The sequence below is a fragment of the Xenopus laevis genome, chromosome 9_10L (genome assembly GCF_017654675.1).
Source record: "Xenopus laevis strain J_2021 chromosome 9_10L, Xenopus_laevis_v10.1, whole genome shotgun sequence".
NCBI classification, from domain to species: domain Eukaryota; kingdom Metazoa; phylum Chordata; class Amphibia; order Anura; family Pipidae; genus Xenopus; species Xenopus laevis.
In genome coordinates, this window is record NC_054387.1 from 73,686,385 (window position 1) to 73,709,692 (window position 23,308).

General features: G+C 34.8%; 1 protein-coding gene across 1 annotated transcript in view; it reads left to right on the forward strand.

Annotated features, from left to right (window-relative positions):
• The window catches only part of LOC108701353 (sodium channel protein type 2 subunit alpha), an 87,716-nt gene that overhangs the window by 18,293 nt on the left and 46,115 nt on the right, over nucleotides 1-23,308 (forward strand). The window contains exons 2-11 of the mRNA XM_041576224.1: nucleotides 4,771-5,086; nucleotides 6,496-6,614; nucleotides 9,661-9,750; nucleotides 11,202-11,330; nucleotides 11,956-12,047; nucleotides 14,765-14,959; nucleotides 15,897-15,960; nucleotides 18,380-18,521; nucleotides 20,843-21,037; nucleotides 22,801-23,103. Coding sequence (XP_041432158.1) covers nucleotides 4,823-5,086; nucleotides 6,496-6,614; nucleotides 9,661-9,750; nucleotides 11,202-11,330; nucleotides 11,956-12,047; nucleotides 14,765-14,959; nucleotides 15,897-15,960; nucleotides 18,380-18,521; nucleotides 20,843-21,037; nucleotides 22,801-23,103 — 1,593 coding nt within the window. The 5' untranslated portion in view covers nucleotides 4,771-4,822. The remainder of the gene's footprint in view (nucleotides 1-4,770; nucleotides 5,087-6,495; nucleotides 6,615-9,660; nucleotides 9,751-11,201; nucleotides 11,331-11,955; nucleotides 12,048-14,764; nucleotides 14,960-15,896; nucleotides 15,961-18,379; nucleotides 18,522-20,842; nucleotides 21,038-22,800; nucleotides 23,104-23,308) is intronic.

The following is a 23,308-nucleotide window of genomic DNA, read 5'->3' on the forward strand; positions in this document are numbered from 1 at the left end:
CGAAGGATTTTAATCCAACGATCGAAGGAATATCCTTCGATCAAAAAAAGTTAGGCAAGCCTATGGGGACCTTCCCCATAGGCTAACATTGACTTCAGTAGCTTTTAGATGGCGAACTAGGGGGTCGAAGTTTTTTTTAAAGAGACAGTACTTCGACTATCGAATGGTCGAATAGTCGAACGATTTTTACTTCGAATCAAAGGATTCGAAGTCATAGTCGAAGGTCAAAGTAGCCCATTCGATGGTCGAAGTAGCCCAAAAAAAACTTCGAAATTCGAAGTTTTTTACCTTTGAATCCTTCACTCAAAGTTAGTGAATCGGCCCCTTATAGTATGAAGATCCAAAGTATGGAAAGATGCAAAACCCAAGGTCCCTAGCATTCTGGATAACAGGTCCCATACCTGTATTAGGTGTCATATGCCTCAACAGACAGTAGATTAAAGGGTGTTAAGTTAACTTCTATTATTTTATGGAATGGCCAGTTCTAAGCAACTTTTCAGTTAGTCATCATTGTTTATTTTTTATAGTTACAGTATTTAATTATTTACTTTTCAAATTGGGGTCATTGACCCTGTCTAAAAACAAAAGCTGTGTAAGCCTACAAATGTAATGTCATTGCTACTTTGTATTAACCATTTTTCAATTCAAGCCTCTCCTAGTCATATTACAGTCATGTATTTAAATCAGTGCATAGCTGCTAAGGTAATTTGGACCCTAACAACCAGATTGCTGAAATTGCAAACTGAAGAGCTGCTGAATAAAAAGCTAAATAACTTAAAAACCACAAATAATAAAAAATGAAAACCAATTGCAAATTTTCCCAGAATATCTCTCTACATCATACTCAACGTTAACTCAAAGTTTAACAAGACCTTTAAACCTGACAAGTGTAACCTAAGCCAACGTTAAAAGATAATATATACAAGTGTGGAACCTATTATCCAGAATGCTTCAGACCTAGGTTTTCCAGATAAGTCCTCTTTCCATACTTTGGATGTTCATACCTCGTCTGCTTAAAAAAATCAATATAATGTACTGCACAATTCAATGTTCACTGTACCCTGCACTAGTAAAACTCACCTGTTTGATTTAGAATTAACTAATATTGTGTACAGGCTGCTGTGTAGCAATGGAGACAATTAAAATTGAGCTGTATGGCTCAGGTTAAATAGCAAAACACCATTATATTTTACAGAGCTTATTTGCTATCTGCTATTTAACCTGAGCCTTTTCTCCTACTGTGTATGTATGACTGCCCCTACAGCTACACATACACCTACTTTACATACACATTAGCTTTACCAGTAAAGAGCAACAGTACATTATAGTTAAATTGTTTTAAAACTCTTTAATTTTTTCATCTTATCTGTTTCAGTAGAATGAATGTGTCAATGGCTTCACAGCACTTTATTTATACAATTTATCAAGCCCCCGAAGCAAACATGTTGTAATATCACATTATATTTAAATACACTGAGCCTATTTAATTTGTTGGTATTAATAATCCTTCAATATCTGCAACATTATGATTTAAAGTGACATAATACAGGTTGTAATTTAGCCTCTCTAACTGTTTTGTAATGAACTGGGGAAGACAGCCTCAAGATTTACTGATTTGTTCCAGGAAATATCACAGGCATTTATTGGTTTTGGTGATTCGGAATGGATTTTATGATTTAACATAAATAATGAAAGTGCAAAAACAAAATGACACAAGAAGTGTGACTGATTAAGGAAATTAGAAAATAGCAATGGTCTCAAATCTGTCCCTTCACTAAAAATCTGTGAAATGGCAAAAAATTTGCAAATGCATTGGAAGTTTTTTTTTCTGTGGCTTTTTCTAGAGTAATTTTTTTTTTTTTACGATAGAGTCTGCGGGCATTTCACACCCATCACTACTTGTAAACTGTGCATCTGTGTACAACAGATGGGTGAGAACCAGCTGGCCTCTGCTCATTCATGTGTCTACACTTACAGGCACTGCATCCGTCTGGGTGCAGAAACACAGAGTAGATTTTGTCGTGAAAGTGTATACTCATGCGTTTCTGCCCTGAAATCCTCTCCATATGTCACAGACAGATGCAGTGCCTGTGAGTCAGGGGTGTAACTACAGAGGAAGCAGACCCTGCGGCTGCAGGGGGCCCAGGAGGTATAGGGGGCCCCATGAGGCTCAAATTCATATACAATTTCAATACATTTTGGTAAAACAGGACAACCTCTGGATATGTTTGGGGCCCTAAAATTAATTTGCTGTGTGCCCAGTAACATCTAGTTACGCCACTGCTGTGAGTGTAGACACAAGACAAGTGGAGGCCATATACAGGCCAAGAATCAACCCATGTAGCAGAATCCCAGTGCAATATAGACTATAATGAGAATCTTGCCTGCTCTGTGTACAGTTGACTCATGATACTGTAGGGTAAAATGTGCAACAAAGTGAACTGGAGAATCCAGAGGAAATCAATTGATATATATATATATATATATATATATATATATATATATATATATATACGTATATATATATAGATATATATATATAGATATATATATATATCTATATATATATATATAAAGCAGATTTTTTCAGAATGTATATAACTGCTTTCTGCAGTCAAACACCATTCTGTTGCATGGAGTGTTAGAGTTCAGCAGAAGCTCTAACACCTTTTTGAATTTTTAATCCCAAATTGCAATGGGCATACATGTAGGGGCACATTTACCTAGGGTCGAATATCGAGGGTTAATTAACCCTCGATATTCGACCGTCGAAGTAAAATCGTTCGACTTCGAATATCGAAGTCAAAGGATTTTGCGCTATTCCTTCGAATCGAATGATTTGAAGGTTTTTAATCCATCGATCGAAGGATATATTCCTTCGATCAGGAAATTGTTAGGAAGCCCATGGGGACCTTCCCCATAGGCTAACATTGGCCTCAGTAAAGAGACAGTACTTCGACTATCGAACGATTCTTAGTTCGAATCGAAGTCGAAGGTCGTAGTCGAAGGTCGTAGCCCATTCGATGGTCGAAGTAGCCATATTCGACCATTCCAAATTCTAACTTTTTTTCCTCTATTCCTTCACTCGAACTAAGTAAATGGGACCTGTATTGTTCCAAATGCCAAAAAGAGAATTATTACAAATTTTAAATGATAGCTGCATTCCAATATAAGCCTAAAATATGTTCATTTATTAAAACATGTGAGGCTGCCAACTAATTGAAACAACTCTCTGAGATAAAAACATAACATGTTGCAAAAATGTTAAATCTATGTAACCATTTAAAATGGCATCCCTGTATCAATTAGCTGGATTTATTTGGATCCCTTTTAGTTTATGTAGAATCTAAGTAGCTGAATTGCAAGAAGATTAATATCCCCCTGAGGTCTAGCTCTCACCGTTTTATGAGCGAGGGCATTGGCATATCCATTAGACAATAGTGCAGGATATGTACTTAGTGATAATATGTGCTTAATGAGAATGCATTTAAATTGTTTATGTGATACGTTTCACAGAAGAAAGCTCCTCTCAGTAATGAGTGCTGTAAATGAACTTTAACTGGAAGGCAACAACAAATGCATTACAAAGTGTGAAAAATTAAAAATCCAATGATGTAACCGAAAACTTGACAAGATGCCATAGGAGCTCATCAAAAGTGTCTTCATTCTGAAACATTCTGGAAATTGTGGAGGTTTTCTGACAATTTTGTGCCAGAGTAAAAAATGTCATAAAATGGTTTAAAATGTTTAGTGACTTATAGAAGCAATGTAAAAAATAACAGCGCCAAATCTGGCATTCGCATGGTGTAAAGTTACATTTATTTTACACAGCTTTTTACACCGTTTTTTCAAGCAGATTTGTTTTACACAGCATAGTAAATATGCCCCTAAGAATCAATCTCTGTGGTTGCTGGTCGACAGATACTATAATGCTTGAACCTATACTGGGAGTTGTAGTCCAGCAACATTTGGGTGAAGAAACACTGCTATGGAAGGTTTATGTTTATTAGTTAGTGGAAGATATAAAAAAAAGGTTAACATGAAAAGGTTACAATTCGTGACTATCAGAGGTTCAAAATAATTTCATTGTGAATGCAGTGAGGCTGATTTTGCCCAACTGTATTTACAATTTTTATACAGTGCGACTGTTTTTGTACCAAGAGTCTATGGGGGGGTTTTATGGTGAAACACTGCAAAATAATTTTCTCATCCCTACCAGGAATCCAAAATGACACAGTAATACCCATAATATCCATCTCTCTCTGTGGGGTATATTTATCAAAAACTGAAGTTAGAGATAGCCACAGAGATAGCAACACTCTCTGTTCATTTCTATGGGACTTTTAAAACAAGTAATTTATCAATGTGTGAAAGTGAGAGTTCATCCTTTGATAAATATGCCTTTGAAAATCCCATAGAAATGAATGGAGAATGGCGGAATCTTAGGACTGTGGCGATCTCTAAAAAAAGAATTCCTTTCTTGGCAAAAAATGTCATCCATCACTGTCTGTAAGGTTTGTTTCTAATATAATATCATCTGAAATGGGTTAGATGTTTAAAATCTTTTAGTCATCAGCATATAAGAAGAAAGGGGAGAGGTTTTTTTCGAAACTGAATCAGCAGTGAAAAAATCCAAATTTACACTGTAATATCTGTAATATCCATCCGTCTCTCTGGGAACTTCCTTTCTCAGAAATGTTTTTATGTATAAAAAATAAGGAACTCAGGATGTATCAGAATCATGGCATATTTCTGATTTTTTTACCTTAGCAATTTACTATGCATGAACATTCCTGGTAAGTAAAGGCTGCAGGATGAAAAGATGGCACAGCTATGGATTGTACCTCCAGGGCCAGACAGCTTCCGTTACTTTACCAGGGAATCTCTTAAAGCTATTGAGAAGCGAATTACAGAGGAAAAAGAAAATAATGCAAAACAAGAACAAAAAGATGGGGAGGAAAATGGTCCAAAACCAAACAGAGACTTGGAAGCTGGGAAATCATTACCATTTATATTTGGAGACATTCCACGTGGGATGGTATCTGAACCACTGGAGGATTTGGACCCATATTATGCTAATCAAAAGGTGATAATATGTGATATTTATTTAAAACAGTACATTATCTTGTATTCTATTAATGGTTCAGCTAAATATTGCTAACACTTAGAGCAAGTAGAATTTCAGCTAGATACATCTCATTGCATTTTAATCTGCTTCAGTACCGAGCAAAGGCTAGTACTATATCAGTCAGATGTGTGTTTAACTGTACAAGCATAGTTGGTAGTGCTAATCTTAGTCTGTGTCAGACAACAAACTTGAATTCTGCATGCCAGAATCATGTGAAAGTGTCCTGCAGTCTTCCCTCTATTACTGCAATTATACCCAAGTCAGATGGGCATGTTGAGTCACTCAGTAGGGATTAGGGAATGCTGCAGGAAGCACCTTGTTACTGTCCATTGAGCATACTAGTGCCTGACTGCACCTGGATACTTGATGGAGCAGTGAACATATATAAATTATATCACATAGACTTGCCCCCTCTGACCACCTCCAGCACCCAAGGAAAACTAAGAGCCTCTTATAATAGTTCATAGGAAGTGCAATGCAATGGCACACCACAACGAATTCCATTAGCTTTATGGTACTTAAAGGGTTGGTTCACCATTAAGTTACCTTTTAGTATTTTAAAGAATGGCCAATTCTAAGCAACTTTTTATTTGGTCTTCATTATTTATTTTTGATTTTTTAATTATTTGTCTTTTTCCTCTCACTCTTTCCAGCTTTTAAATGGGGTTTACTGACCCCATCTAAAATCAAATGCTCTGTAATGCAACAAATATATTTTTATTGCTACTTTTTATTACACATATTCCTATCCAGGACTTCTCCTATTCATATTCCAGTCTCTTATTCAAATCAATGCATGGTTGCTAGGGTAATATGGACCTTAGCAACCAGAGTGCCTAAATTGCAAACTGGAGAGCTGCTGAATAAAAATACGAATAACTTTCATAACCTTAAATAATAAAACATGAAAACCATTTGCAAATTGTCTCAGAATATCAGACTCAGCATCATACTCAATGTTAATCCAAAATTTAACAACCCCTTTAATGACGAAATAACATAACATACCAATTATCTTTATTCAGAAAGATTATGGCACACAGAATTTTTTGAAAGAATCTATTTTAAACCAACTATTCAAAAGCAGATTCCTAAATCCATAAAGAGAAGATGGGAACAAGGCAACTTACAAACCCTTGGGACTTTTCTAGCACTGCTTTGTAGGCTAATACCATTAGTCACTTGACAAATGGTGGAAGTGGTTATTTGGAAGAAGTTGCCATTTGGTTTGCGATATCAAGCTGAAAGCTACATAGCCGTGTTAGGTTTCTTAATAAAGTAAATAAAGTATGAATGGATGCACTTGTTAGGAATAAGCCACATTTTATCTAATGTCTAATATCTAATCTAATGTTTTTGTTTTTCAGACTTTTATAGTATTGAATAGAGGGAAGACTTTATTCCGATTCAGTGCCACATCTGCCTTGTACATGTTAACGCCTTTCAATCCTTTGCGCCAAGCAGCTATAAAAATTCTGGTTCATTCATATCCTTTACACTTTGTTGAATGAGTTGTTAATAATCTCTCATACAGTTTAGTCTAAAGTAGAGAAGATTCCAGCCTTGTGTTATAGGATGCTGCCTGGAGTTGTTCTTTAACAACAGATATAGGTCAACAGGTCTGATAAGCCTTGTGGAGACCATAACTATGAGAGGGTCCACAAAAATGTTATTGCTATTTTTTGTTCTAAAAAAAGAAGGTATAAAGAACCACATATAGATAATATACAAAATAATAATGCATATAGTCAAATGTTGACCTACTTAGGAGCAGGCAGTGTGAAGGTACCTGAGAACCATGGATATCAATCCTTAAATGCCAAATGCAGGGAGTTATTGCTATGATATGATCCAATGAATAACACAGAAAGTGAAGGGTTTTGTTAGGAGGGGCGTTTTAAAGTTATACTGACAACATTTTCTTCAAAATATTAATTTACATCTCCCAAACCATTTCTTTCTCTTGATTTGGAGTAAATATATTTTAGACTATCTCTGAGAGCTACTGTAGATATCAGGGTTTTAGATTTAAGCCATAAGTGGTTATTATCAAAGAACAAAGATTAGAGAACATGATACTAGTACAGAATCTCTGTGTTGTAGAAGAAGCTCAAGGTTAAAGACCATTCTGTTATTAGGGTTGTAGAATGTTTGCACAGAACAAGGAATACATCTGTTGTTTCATGTCACAAGTATTGATGGTTCAAGTCAAGCCCAGTGGGAACTTCAGGGCCAGGCTCGATTTGAGTATTTATTTAAATCCCAGAGAGACTTACTCATCGTGGGCGAGAATCATATATCTCTAGTTGAGAATCATATCGATAGACGAGCGACAATATACAAGAATATATTATATATATATTATAGTATCCATAAATATGAATATGACAGCTACATCTACCAGGAGATTGTAATGTGTTCAATGGCATTGAAAACCTGGGTTCTAACAGGATAGATCATTCTTCTCATTGAGATATTGTTTATAAATTACAGTGGTTCCACCTCATCTATAGCCCACATATATGAGAAATCCTTATAAGAAAAGTTTTTAAGTTTTACTTAAAATTCCCACTAGGGGAAATAATAAAAAAAAAAATATATATATATATATAGTGAATAAAGTACCCCCTCTTGTAAAATATAAGGATATTATAAGCTACCGAGGAGTTTCATGACCATATAAAAACACGAGGCCGAAGGCCGAGTGTTTTTATACAGGTCATGGAACTCCGAGGTAACTTATAATATCCTCATATTTTACAACTGGGGGTACTTTATTTATTATAATACACAAATTTCAGTGAGTCATGTGACCGAAATGACATCAGAACTCACCGTTTATAACTGATGACATCAGAACCCACCGTTTATAAGGATATAATTTACAAGATATTCATGGCTTTTGTGTATTATATATATATATATATATATATATATATATATATATATATCAAAATGGCAAAAGAACCACAAAACCAGGTCTTTTTAAAGTGCAAAAAACAAAATATCTTTATTTTGACGTTTCGGCTCCTAACTTAAGCCGCGCTCAGGAGATATTTTGTTTTTTACACTTTAAAAAGACCTGGTTGTGCGGTTCTTTTGCCATTTTGATATTTATTATTTAACCAGCACCTAGGCATTGTCCAGATCTTGGGAGTGCTCCAGATCGCGAGTTTGGATATATATATAAGATTACATTTGAAACATGAATTGGCTTTTCTTCTTTGTATCCCTGTCCCTAAAGTAGCATAATCACCATGATCATCAACTATTAGTTATTCTCCCAGATTTCCATAGGATAATAGATTATGGGTTTCAAGTGTGATTGGGAGAACCCATACTTATTCTGCAAACAGTATCTAGTAAATGGCAGCAAAATAAATAATAAAGAATATTGGAAAGTAGCTGCTTTAAATGGATTTTGATGAAATCCATTAACTTTTCTGGGAAGCTTAAACTTTCCCTTTAACTGAATTTTTTTTACAGAAATGTATTTGTGGGGAACTCCAATGAAAATCCTAATAACTTGGTTTTATATGATTTTTGATACAGAAATGAAATACATCTTCTATTTTAAACAGCATTATATCCATTTTTCTGAAGTTTGATTACAGTGTAATATTAGCAAATAGAAATTGCTCCATATCGCCCAATATGTTACACAGTGAGATGACTGATGTAGAGCTTCTCATTGGATAATTCTCTTGCATCTGTAATTAAGCTTAGGAGGCCTACTTCGGAGAGCTATGGTAGCAAAAGAGTCAGTATTAGGAAAGATAAGTCTTTTTAATTGTCAATTTAATCTGGGATTTACTGTATGTTCTTTTAAGGAAAATAAATGTACAACATTTATAAACATGTTACAGATTCCGGCTGGATGCCACACTTCTTTTCTCTTGCTTGGAAGACACGGGGCACTGCAGATATTGGCCTTTATTTGTAGGTGACCATAATCATTGCCCTAATTTAATCCTTTGTAGAATGTGATAGAACATTATAATGGCAAATAATAAGAATAATATTATTCTGGTAACAATGCATATTCCATGAATTGCTTTTGCAGTTGGCATTCCACGACTTCTGCATTGTTTCTGACAAGTACTTTGCGAGATTGCTTATTATTATTCACTGGGCTTATGAGTCACAATTTGATTTAATGCTTCCAACTGTTTTGTATCTCAATAGGGAGTTGTGCTTAATGAGTACATTTTCTGTTACGGAAAGAATAAGTGGCTTATTTTAAGCTGTGCATGCTACACCTTTTTAAGGTAATCAAGAAATTACATTAGTCTCATGAAAATGTATATAAAGATAGATTAATAATGTTTGATAAAGATAGATATAAGATGGATAGATAGATGATAGATAGATAGATAGATAGATAGATAGATAGATAGATAGATAGAAAGATGAAGTCAAAGAGAGAGATAGAAAAACAGAAAAAGAGAAAATAGAGAGAGAGACTTATAGTTTAACCTATGTTATTTGATAGCATTAACAACTAATATAAATATTCCTTGACAATGACTTACATTATTCAGCATGCTCATAATGTGCACTATACTGACCAACTGCGTATTTATGACCATGAGTAACCCCCCAGACTGGGCCAAGAATGTAGAGTAAGTACATTTCTTTTTGCTTTTGTTTCAGTAAAACATTAAAAAAATACAGCAGCTTATTCACAATTACTAGTGCTAACTTGCACAAGGACAGTTGCCAGTAGCAACCAATCAGCACTTACTTTGGATGACTGTATTAGAAGTATTAGAAGTATTAATTGCCTCATTGGAGTGAGGGTGGGATGGTGGTCACATCTTAATGATTTTATACAGATGCAATACCTGGAAACTGCACTTATGCCCCTCTAGATCATCCACTAGCTCTAGTTACAATGCTCTTTTTAAGGCAATTTAATAAGATCAGGATGACTGCAATTAATACGATTCGTCACTTGGCCTTGCTCTCAGGTGATGTATTGAAAGTATTTTGCTTTCTATAAATTGTTCTAATTACACCTGGGCCTTCCTTTGTTGCCATATAATATATAGTTACCACTCACAGCTCCATATGCATGCTTCCCAATATCTCAAACCTCAGGATCCAGATTTTTATAGTTTATTTAGTCCATTATAAACAGACCACAACTAGATCAATGCCTGGTCCTCATTGGTCTAGCGGTGGTCTGCTTTTAATGGACTAAATAAACGTATTTTTTATGGAGCACAGTGTTGCTCCTTCCTTTGTTATCCCTAATGGTTTAAGATTCTATTGTCTTCCTTTCTGACCCCTGCACTTAAGACACTTAGGGAGGCAACCAGCAGACAAGTTCCTGGGTTGGCTGGGTAAATTGATTCTTATTAGCTGCTTGCCTGCTTCAGCACTGCTAGCTTACAATGAGGGCCCTAGGCATTGAACACATTGATCTGGCTACAAATTAAAGGGAGCATAAAACTTCCATAGCAGTGTTACACCACCTACTGTAAATGTTGCTTGACTGCAAATGTACGCATTCTTCAAAGTAAAAGTATTATCAACCACAGAGATTGATTCTCAAAGCAACAATGCACAATTAAAGGGGGTAAATACATTTCCTAAAACTGACTCGTTTGCTCCCCTAGCTCTGCAAAGTAGATATCCCTAGCTTAATTACAGATTCAAAAGAAGTCTTCATCACAGATCTATGTCCATCACCTCACTGTTCAACATATATTCGAAAGAGTGGATACAGTTCTGTATTTTTATGCCCTTGGCTATGACTCAAACCAAGAAAAGTAGGCAAGATGCTTATTAGAGGATATCCCTGCATCAATTGGGCTCTTGGATACCTTAATAGTTTATTTCTTTACAATATGTTGAGAAATCCTATAAGTTGTAGTGCAGCAACATTTGTGTGAAATAATACTGCTATGGAAAGGTACTGTATATGTATCTTTAAAGGTGAAGAATTACATCATTTGCAACTGATATGAGGCCCTGTCCGGCTCAGTTTACAGCTCCACATTCATGAAATGACAAATGATTTCATGCATCTGTACTTGTACATTAATTAACTAATTCTTTATCTTTTCAGGTACACATTCACTGGGATTTATACATTAGAGTCACTCATAAAGATCCTTGCAAGGGGATTCTGTTTAGAGAAATTTACTTTTCTACGTGACCCCTGGAATTGGCTTGATTTCAGTGTGATTTTGTTGGCGTGAGTATGTGACATTGTTCTCTAATAAGTTTAATGTGTAGACTACTTTTTAATGAACATTTATCTAGATATAATTTTCCACTTACTTTAAATTAACAGGATATTTAAACTCACTTATGAGTTTCATGACTGGTATAAAAGCACTGGATAATTGTGATTTAATATGGCCACAGAGTTCCTTGGTGGTGTCTAATATCCTTATATTGTACAATGGGGGTACATTATTCGTTATATGAAATATGGATTTGGCTTTTTTGTTTGCACAATACCATAAATTACATCCTTCATGTCTTCTGATGTTAGAACATGGCACTTTCTTTCTTCTATAGTGTGCCATGTTTACCCATTTTCAGCTGTTAAAGTAATGACCTGCTTTACTTATAATTCAATCTGTAGATGAGGGGCTGCTGTAATATATAATAGACGGTCACTATTATTTGGGCCTCTGTATGAAACGCCTGGGTATATTTTGAATCAGAGTCCAGACATGGTGCCTTTGATTATTAAATGCACAATTTATGATATGGTTGCTTAGTACAGCACTGAAACAATGTTAAAGTAAATGCGACAAGGTAAATGAATGTAGATAAAGATCAAATAATATTTCTAACTATCAATTCTACAGGTATGTAACAGAATTTGTAAACCTAGGCAATGTTTCGGCTCTTCGAACTTTCAGAGTATTGAGAGCTTTGAAAACTATTTCAGTAATTCCAGGTAAGAAGTGATTGGTGTGAGGTGTACATCCAACTGTTTCTTTGTGTCTGTCATTGTGCTTGTGTGTGTACTCCCCTATTGTAGATAGGTGACAGCAACAGCTCAGCATTGAGAATCTGAAGACCTAAACATTAGTGGTAGTCATAATTTTCCTTGGATCAACCTCTTGCATATGTAGTGTTGCATAGAATGCAATGAGGCCGCTTAATAATTGTACATCCCTTACAGCAGTGGGGTCTGGTTCAGTCTGATGGCCCAGCATAAAGGCCAGTTAAATAAAATATTTGAGGGAATGCCCAGTGCTTGAATTGGGAATAAAAAGGTGAAGGGATGGGGGTGTGGCAGATGTAGCTCCACCCACAGACAAAAGGTGAGACGTAGAAGTCGGAGGCGTGCGTAGCGCGCCAAAAATGTTTTATAGAGGCCACACCCCCTTTTAAACCAGAATGGCATAGTGCCAATTTAATGTATAAATACCCCAAGATCCCATAGCAGGGTGGGACAGAGGCAGCTTTGTTAAAAGAAATAATAAAGACCAATTGCACTAAATACTAAAATGTACTTAAGTGAACCTACCCGTTTTCCGTGAATAAAGGGAATTTAATTCCTTGGAGCCAATAAACAGACATTTCTCAAACTTTTACAAGACATTCAACCAGCACCCCCTGGAACGCCCTGGCCACAGTCTGTCCATGTCCCCAATGATGCTTCCCTTTCCAGATTTGCCTGTAGCTGATGTAATTTCAAGGAAACGTTTCAATATCCCCAATATCAAATAATTTCAGCTTCAGCCCTATGTACCACACACACGCCATGAGGTCACAGCAGTGGCGAGAAAGAGACACACACCAATTGGACACAGGTAATTAATCGTTGTTAAAATGCAGAATGGGTCCCTGTCATCAGGGCCAGTCTTACCAACTGCGGGGCCCAATTGGAACCATTTTGGTAAGATCCCCTAGGGTGGGGGTTTGGCTGTCTGTAACAGGGTTCCAGGGCTTATTATCTTATAGTCTATGACTGTTGCACACTCTTTTGCCGAGGATGCTGGGAACTGTAGTTTAGCAAAGGCCGAAAGAAATGGAAAGGATGCAATTTAGTAAAAAAAAAAGAAGTGGCAGGATAGCATCCCGTGACATCCCACCCCAATTCAAGCACTGGGAATGCCTAATTCTTCTCAAAGAACCTCATAGAAATCCATACTGTAGGGTTATTATTGTTAGATATGAAATGAGGCCATATTTTCTGCCCTAGATATTTTTAGGAACTGTGTCTGAATGGCTACAGCAGTGTTTAAATATATCTGTATACTTGCCATAAACTATGTTGGCCATAAGAGGGGGGCTTGAACAGATAAAATCAGTAAACCACTTCCTTAGAAGGAAACAAAAATCTCCTACAGATCTCCTACAAAGCCACTTTGGTTTGTGTGTTTGACACAGAATAACTAAACCCAGATATCCCACTTAACACAGAAAATTGTGTCACAGCATCCAATCTAATTAAAGCGTTCACTGTTGTGAACAATGGTGCTTTGGAATGCTAATGAAAAGGTTAGATGCATTAAATAAGTTAAGATGACTTTAGATAACACAGTTTCTTCAATTAACCCAGAATCATGACACATTTAACACACAAATCAAGTATTTGCACCTCTGCTCTCAAAGGTAAGCACCCCCCACTATTAATAGATAAAAAAGTACACACAAATGAGAATTAACCCCACAATTTTAACATTGCTGTTAAAATTTTAGAACATGCCCCACTCCAACCAACCCCCCCCCACACACACACCAACACATGCGTTGTTAGCTACTGTACATATGCAGGTGTTAATCTGTAGAAAAAATATAATGAATCTAGTGGCCATTATATAACGAAAAAAGAGGGTTGAGTGTCCACAGAGGGGTTTAATCTTAAAGGTTACTGTTAAAATACTGGATGCCTTAAAAACTGTCAGTAGAAGTGTAAATGGTGCAATTAGAAAACTCTGTAGTCCTTTTGTCACAAGAATCTATTGGAAATTGCAAATTGTGCAATTTCAATGGGGTGCGTTTTTATCGTCAGATCATTACCATAATTTGTGCCATTATTTCTCACCACTTTTGACCTAATAATCCATAAAAGTCAATGAGACAAATGATGTAAAAACTGGAGTGGAACTTTTTACACCAAGAATTTTATATACTTATACTATATGTATCGAAGTTCAATCTGGGAATCAGATGTTGGTGTACACTTCCCCTTGACTGTGATTGAAACGTGGCAGCTTTTAGATGCCAAAGCTTTTCATTTGAATTTTTCGAGATTTTGAGACATTTGATAAATTTTAAAAAATGTGAGTATGAGAAATTAGAACTTAAATATATCATAAATGCATAAGTTAAATGTATTTTATTGTATATGAAAATCACAATCTTGAATATTGAGGAATCTGCTCTTTGTGGTTTACATTGTCTTTAAGATAAAATACTGTTATTATTGGTCAGAGATTCTTTTTCAGCATAGGGAAAAATGAAAAAACTCTTATTTTCTTAGAAGACAAAGGAAAATCTATGTAGAAGCTATTCCAGCAGTACATGAAACATTTGTGTATATTTCTTTAGTACATTCTACATGGTAATGTTTTTCTCTTTTATTTGTGAACACTGTTTGCAATAAGCAAATTTGCTGGTATGATTTCCATTTAACGAATATACATTATGTCTTTTTCCAAGGTCTGAAAACTATTGTGGGTGCGCTGATTCAGTCGGTTAAGAAGCTTTCAGATGTCATGATTCTCACAGTGTTTTGTCTCAGTGTGTTTGCGCTAATAGGGCTACAACTTTTCATGGGACACCTAAGGAATAAGTGTTTGTTGTGGCCTTACAACACTTCTGTAGATATAAGTTTATATGAGCATATCAATGAAAGTAAGCATTGTTTATTTTCCTTCTCAATGAACTATTATCTCATATGTCTGCTCTTTATAACTTTTCCTAGTTATGGGTAGCATAGGATCCCTAGACTTTATTTTCTGAGGGCTCCCTTTAGGTAAGAGCAAACTTTGGGGGAGGTTGAAGTTATTCTTGATGCTTTACCTTTTCTGTGCCATTACTAAATTTGCCGTATGTTAGATGGTAAGCCATATCATAGAATACTCCCCTGATTACAGGTAATTCCTGTTAAAATCAAAGGGGAGACATTCCACATTTTTTTCTGTGCACCAAGCAAAGCAAAAAATATAAGTGTTAATGAGAATCCCAACTCTTACATTGAGGTTGGGGTCAGATATCAAATCACCCATACTTTTACATTCTTGTAGAGACTTGACATTGACATGCTAAATACATCAGCTTGTTACCTTCCCTCTTCTGAGCTCCCACTAGCCTATTCTACTTGTAGCCTGAAAAGTAAGAATGCAGCTCCACTTATTAAGGGTTGATACATAGTTCCTGTGAGGCTAAGTGCTAAATATCTATCCAATTGATTTGAATGAGAGGTATTCCTTGGTAAACTTAATTGTTTCTGGAGTCCCATCACACAATGATGCCACAATATCTCAGGTATGGCCAGCTTGAGTGTAATGAGTCTTAAGCCATCAAATACTGCAATAATGCTGTATGTAACCTCCTTAGTAAGAGATGACAAGGGATGTCAAACAATAGTGCATCATATAGATTAAGCTGATTTTTGGCTTTAGCATTGGTGGAATATATAACACAATCTTTAATGCAAAGGGAAAGGATGTGATTGTGTATGCTATAAATTAGCTAGAATCTATTTTCTTAACCCCAGCTGTAAACAGGGGTCACCTTTATTTATTTTAATATATGCCATTTTGTAATGTTCAAATTTTTTTCGTTACAGGTTTGTTTTATAAATTAGAAAATCAAAAAGACCCTTTGCTTTGTGGTAATAGCTCAGATGCTGGGTAAGAACTCTTTTAAATTCAAGATTTAAATGTAAAATTCAATACAATACCACTTGTGTTTATTTTTTTATAACTATTCAGATTTGGTTGGCATGGCTGACGATCATGAAAAAATGCACATCCATGTTTTCAAGTGATAGTTGCACTTAAGATGAATACTTGCCTCTGACCCCAGTGTTAGTTGATCCATAATTATCCATCTCAGATCTTTATGATTTTCCAACAATCATCAGCTTTGACGGGATCGTTTGCAAAAAGTACTGCTTCAGTTTTAATCCATATGACGTTTGGATGAATATGACCAAAGGAACTCTGGATTCACAAAGGTCTTTGCAAAGTCCTGGAAAAAATGCAGCACATCTTTTTTATTGAGCATTAAACTGTGATTGATTATTTAAATTTTACTGGTGAAAGGAAAGATTTTGGTTTTTTTTGATTAAAGATTAATTTTTAAGATGGTGGAATACATTAAAATAATCAATACAGTGAGCTTGTGCCAGCATGGTTTTGTGCAAAATGGATCTCATAAATGTAATTATAAGAAGACGAGCAGAAGCCTAGACTTTGGCATTGCAGTGGGTGTGCTCTACTTAGATTTTGCCACACAGAACAGAAGGTTGCTGATTAAATTAGGGAATATTGGCCTTTAACATAATTTTTGTACTTGAAAAGAAAAGTGGCTGATTACAAAGAGGGTTGATAAACTATTATTAGTTAGTGAGCACTTTAGGTGCATCTTCTTGGTCTATTGCTTTACAGTTTGCTCATAAATTATTTTGAGGGTTACATTGTAATTTAGTACTGTCTCTGTTTCTGGATGATACCAACCTGGGCAAAAGCCATAATATAGTAAAAAATTAATAGAGATGAAAACAGTGCAGAAATGTGAAACTAAACTAGTAAATGCAATAGACAAATTAAACTAGAAACAAAGATGCTGCTTGTTAGGGGACATGGTTACTTTGTAATACTAGAGATTATGTTAGAGGAAATCCCACTAGAATTTTTTAGATTTAAATAGTTTAGGTGACTTAGCTCCACAACATATCCCAGCAAGCAGTATTTAAGGATAAAAAGGCTGATTTCATTACACAGGATTATCTTATTACACAGGATGATGGGGGGTAAAGATAGTAATAGCAGTGGTGAGAGGAGAATTCCTACTAATACTCAAAAGGATGGGCAACTGCAAACACTATAGATTTGAAAGCTCCAATTAATTAATCATTATTAGCAAGATTGAATATAACTCAAGTGTTATATAAGGCACTTAAACAATAGAATGTTACTGATTACATTTTAATTTAATTTAAATAAATATGAACACATCTGTATTTTATATATTTATATAAACTCTGTCACAGACAGATAGGTAGCACTTAAGTTAATGAAAATATAATTAAAAACTAGGGCAAATTTAGTAAGAGGCTGTTTTCTGGAGCAGGGCTTTACAGGTATATATTTGTTTTTATAGGCTTTTTGATGTTGTTATGATGAATACTTATTAAATATTTATTCATCCTTTTGTGAATATGATCCGAATGTGACAAAATACAGAAGGAAGAAGGAAAGGAACACCAATAACCTTTCCAAATACCCTGCATTTATGGGTGTCTTAAAATAAAATTCGCGAAACTGCGAAAAATTTGCGAAACGGCACCGGCGTCTCGTTTTTGACGCCGGCGCCCGTTTTTGATGACGCCGTCCATTTTTCGAAAAATATAATTTTGACGCCGGCAAATTTTTGCCGCGAATTTTCGCGGACGTTTCGCAAATTTATTCGCTGGCGGCGAATCGCGCAAATTCGCCGCAAATTTGCGCCTGGAGAATAAATTCGCCCATCACTAGTAAGGAATAAAAATGGGGACCTCTACAAGACATCTGCTAGCTTGTTCCACATAATTATTTATGATAGGATAAGTTAAATGCATTTGGATATAAGGGAAAACTTTATACTTGTGTCTTAATTCACTGACTATGTACTGAATATATTATTGGTATAATGGCAGGAATCTTGTAAAATAAACCATTCTATTTTCTACGTATGCCCTACCAGGGTAGTTGTTGATTAGATTCAAACTAAAGATCAGTTTTGGTACTCATTAGTGTAGAACAGCAGTATATAAGTATATGTGGCGTCAGGGATGTAGTTCCACATTCACAGCATATTTGGAGTGAGAAGACCATCTCCAAATGTTATAAAGTTAGTATACTGCTTTAAGGACTGCTGTGACAGTCAAAAATATGTGAATAAATGCACAAAACATTCCATTAACATTAGTAATAATCCATGAATGATAATAGTTTGATTTTTTTTTTCTTCAACCTAATAGAACTTTTGAATGTATTTAGTATTAATATTGTTTTTCTATTGACTTCCAAAGAAAGAGAGCTAATGCATGTTTTTCTTTTGAACCAGTAAGTGCCCTGAAGGGTACATCTGTGTGAAAGCTGGAAGGAATCCCAATTATGGCTATACAAGCTTTGATACATTTAACTGGGCTTTCTTATCACTGTTTCGACTGATGACTCAAGACTGTTGGGAAAATCTTTATCAGCTGGTGAGAATGTATTCCTGGTGTTTGAGTTGTGTAGATAAAAAGCACCATTAATTTATTTATTTCTGATTTATATTGTGGTTGTGCTGAGAAAGAAAAATACCTTCATTTAAGGGGGTGTTATCATAAAACATTTTCTTTTACATAAAAATCATTTTACTTTGGGGCAGATTTATCAATGGTCGAAGTGAAAATTCAAATTCAAATTTCAAGCTAATTTCTGTGTACTTCGACAAGGGAATAGTCCAAATTCAATTTGAATTTGAAAAAAAAAAAATCAGAAATTGGAATTTCATGTACTGTCTCTTTAAAAACTTGACGCCGACTTTCTAAAACCTGCCAAATTGCTGTTTTAGCCTACGGGGGACCTCCTAGAACCTCCTATTTGGAGTCAATTTGAAAAAGTTTTTTGTTTTGAATTTGATCGAATGCGCTATTACAAATCAAATTCGATCGAATACGGACTATTCACCCAAAGAATTTTTTAATAAATTTTCGGTGGATCTTTTTTTATTCGGATTTCAAAGTTATGGGAGTTAAAAAAAAGCTCCCATTACTTTGAAATTTCAACCCTTGATAATTCTGCCCCTTAGTGTAGTTTTCTAATCTTTTGATTTATTTACTTGTGAAAAAGTCGCTTTGTATGCTTACTTAGGTATGTGTTTTTCTGGTACTTAAATGGTTAATTCTACTTCTTTTCTGGGGGAACCATCCTGTCAGGTCAGTAGGTAGGTGATTTTAGTTATGCACCCAGGATCAGAGCAAGTGCAAGGGATATGCTTGAATAATTTACATTTAATGCATTTCTGCATGGGAGGTCTGTGTCTGATTTTATAATGACAATGGAAGAGAGTGCAGAAATTCAAACCAAAGAGTCAATTTTATTATAATTCAAGACCACAATTTTTTTCCCAATTGAGAAATTCATGCCGATATAGCACAATTGCAAAATCTCAAAATATTAATAAAAAAATTGTGCAGCTAAAACATGGTCAGCTTCCATACTGGATATTGGATTTGTATTTTCAAAATCCAAGCTAATTTATTTATTTATTTTCTTCAAAAGGTTTAATTTAAATAAATGATGGAACAATTTGTTTTTCATTGGACTGATTTATTTCCCCCAAATAAGAAGTTTTTCAATACTTGTTTTTTCATAAATATCGAATTTTGAAAAAAAAAATGAATTTGTAAATAAATAAATCTGCCTTAATGACTTCTATTTACAATGTTTAATAACAAACGATCCAACATTTCTGCCCCAAAGTCTATCCTTTATAAAAGTTACAGATACCATTTAGGACAACCCTTTTATACCCAAAACTGTGCAAAAAGTTTGGAGTGCCAAATATATAATCATGTTCACCAGTGAAAAAGTGTAAGTGCTAGAATGAGTGTTGCATGCACTATGTAAATTAAAATCTCTGATTTAGATGAGTGTTCAAACTTTCTTCTTGATATAAAGGGGGTTATTGACTAAAACGAGAATTTTTCTCATTGGGCTTTTTGGGGCAAAAACTCGAATTGTTGGTGGGAAAAAAAAAGCTTGAATTATAGTTATTATACCCCAAAGCTGCAAAAAGACAGAATTAAAAAATCCACTATCTCAGACCTGTTGAGGTCATGTATAAGTCAATGGGAGCTACCTCCAAAATTTAGAACTCTAATCTCATTGTTTCAATAAAAAAAAGCTAAACCGAACTCCCATCCACGATTTTGGCTTATTTTTCATTAAAAAAACCTCAAATAAATCGGATCAGGAAAAATGAGACAAAATAGATTTTACATTTCTCCCGAATCGCTATTTTTTTCAGGTTTTTGCCCTGGGCTAAACCCAGTGCAAACCACAATATCTTCATATTGGTATAGGGACATCTCCCATTGACTTATAAATGAAGCTCAACAGGTCTGAAATGGGGGATTTTCGAATCTGGGCTTTTTGCAGCATTGGGGTATAATAAATCTTGAAAAATTTGAAAAGTTTGAAAAGTTTGAAAAGTTTTTTTTCCATTTAAAATTTGAGGCTTTTTTCCATTTAAAATTTGAGGCTTTTTTCCATGAGAAATATGAGTTTTAGCCCCAAAAAGTCCAACCATAAAAATTGGAGTTTTAATAAACAACCCCCTTAATATGGTTTGTGGAAGGCGTGTTTGCATCATAAAGTCATTTGAATATTAAGTCATATGGAATTTTACTGCTGGGGCAAAGCAAACAGAAAAAGTTTCTGGCACACAATGCCACCTATTTTCACTCAAATTAATGGTTTGTCATGTGTACTTCATATATATTAATGGCCATTGAAACAATCATCTGTTTTCATGTAGACACTGCGAGCTTCTGGAAAAACCTACATGATCTTTTTTGTGCTGGTGATCTTTCTGGGTTCTTTCTACTTGGTAAACTTGATTTTAGCTGTGGTGGCCATGGCTTATGAAGAGCAGAATCAGGCAACCTTAGAAGAAGCTGAGCAGAAAGAGGCAGAATTTCAACAATTAAAAAAACAGCAAGAAGAAGCTCAGGTACAATAAAATAACACAATCCTCTTTATTGTACACCCATATATCTATATAGCCAGTAACCGTTTCAAACACTTTTTTTTACCAGTGTATTGAGTTGCCCACATAAACACTTAGGAGCATATATATAAAGGTGTGTAAAATACTGTATTTTACAGCAAACAAAGGTGTAAAAGTAGGTGTAAAATAAATGACATATTTAGAAAACGCTGCTGTTGTCTTAAACAAGAAGGAACACTATGCATCATAGCCATTCAAGTAATCCCTTATAAGAATTCAGATTCACATCTTTAAAGGTATGTCTTTAAACCAAGCTAACACCTCATTATGCCATTATTTTACACCACTCTAGACTGGTAAGAGTGGACAATTAAGATGTAAATTATTTGGTTAACTTTATTCCCTCTTTTTGTTTTGATATATATAGAAAACATGGTACTGGTTGCTTTAAAATAACACTGTTTTGTGGTCTGTGACTTATTGTGCCTGACATAGACACTAATCATCCATAAGTCTACATGCAATGTAGCATCACTGCATGCAGTCTCTTTTGAATTTGTTTTTTTTATCTGACCTCATAATTCCAGTTATGGCATGTACATACAGTATATTTAGATACAGTAGGTATTTATTTTGGCAAGAATACATATATACTCAACTATAATATATACACTATGAATCATAGTCATTTAAATAATCCCTTATAAATATTTATATTCAGATTGTTATAGGTATGTCTTTAAACCAAGCAAACTTCTATAATTATGCCATTATTTTACGCCACTCTTGACTGGTAAGAGTAGACAACAAAGATTATTATGGTTAACATTATTCCTTCTTTTTGTTGTGATATATACAGAAAACATGGTACTGGTTGTGTTAAAGTGACACTGTGTTGTGGTTTGTGGCTTATTGTGCCTGACATAGGGGCAGATTTATCAAGGGTCAGATTGAAAATTAGAATTTTGAATAGGGATTTTGAATTTGAATTTTCGAGTTTTTTTGGCTAAAACTGTCAAATTCGACTAGGGAATTGGTAAAATTCGATTTAAGTTTTTTTTAAAAAAATTTGAATTTGATTTTAAAAATGTATCATACACTGGCCCTTTAAGAACTCAAATTCGACTATCCGCCGCCTTAAACCAGTCGAATTGCTTTTTTAGCCTATGGAGGACATCCTGGGATCAATTTGGAGTTGTTTGCTGCCTTCCTGAAAATTGAGTTTGGTCGATTTTCGAGTTCATGGGAGTTCAAGGGAGTTTAAAATAACTACCATGAACTCAAAATTCTACCCTTTATAAATCTACCCCAAAGCATCCATAAGTATACATGCAATGCTAGCATTACTGCATGCAGTCTCTTTTGTATTTGTTTTTTATCTGACCTCATAATGCCCGTTATGGCATATATATATATATATATATATATATATATATATATATATATATATATATATATATATATAATATAAATATATATATATATATATATATATTAGATACAGTGGGTATTTATTGTGGCAAGGATACATATATACTCAATATATATTGTGTTATAGCTAAAATGTGTTCATGGAAATAAGTCCTCCTTCATTCACTGGTTTAAATGTCCTTCTCCATTATTTTAGTTAAATAAATTATGCCAGAAAATCATCAGACATTTTTAACAGGGGCATTAAAAGTCTAACTATATTTCATTTACTACTGAATAGCTTTATAGGCCAATTAACACTACAAGGCATTTCACATAATATGTTGTCGCTCTAGGCATTGGCAGCAGCAGTTGCAGATGTTTTTGATGAGTCTCAAGAACTAAGTGGGGAAGCTGGTCTGGAAGAAGCTTCTGAGTGCTCCTCTACTATATCAAAGCTGAGCTCTAAGAGTGCTAAAGAGCGGAGGAACTGGAGGAAGCACAGAAATCAGGTAGAGCATTGTGAAGGAAAAGAGAAAGGGGATAAGGAAAAATGTTTCAAATCTGGATCTGAAGACAGTATGAAAAAGAGAGGGTTCCATTTTACCAGGGAAGGGAGACGGTTAGAGAACTACAGAAAGTCCTCAATGCCCCACCAGGTAAGAGCTCCTATAAACTATCCTTGTCAGATATGTATATACAGTATAATCTATAACACTTGATGCATACTGTATATATTTTTAAAATTAAGCCCTTCAAACCCACAATATGAAAACATCCTAAATAATTATATTTCTATTCTGATTTACAATACATGTCTTAAAGGACCAGTAACAAAATTACATGTTTATTACATCCTTTATC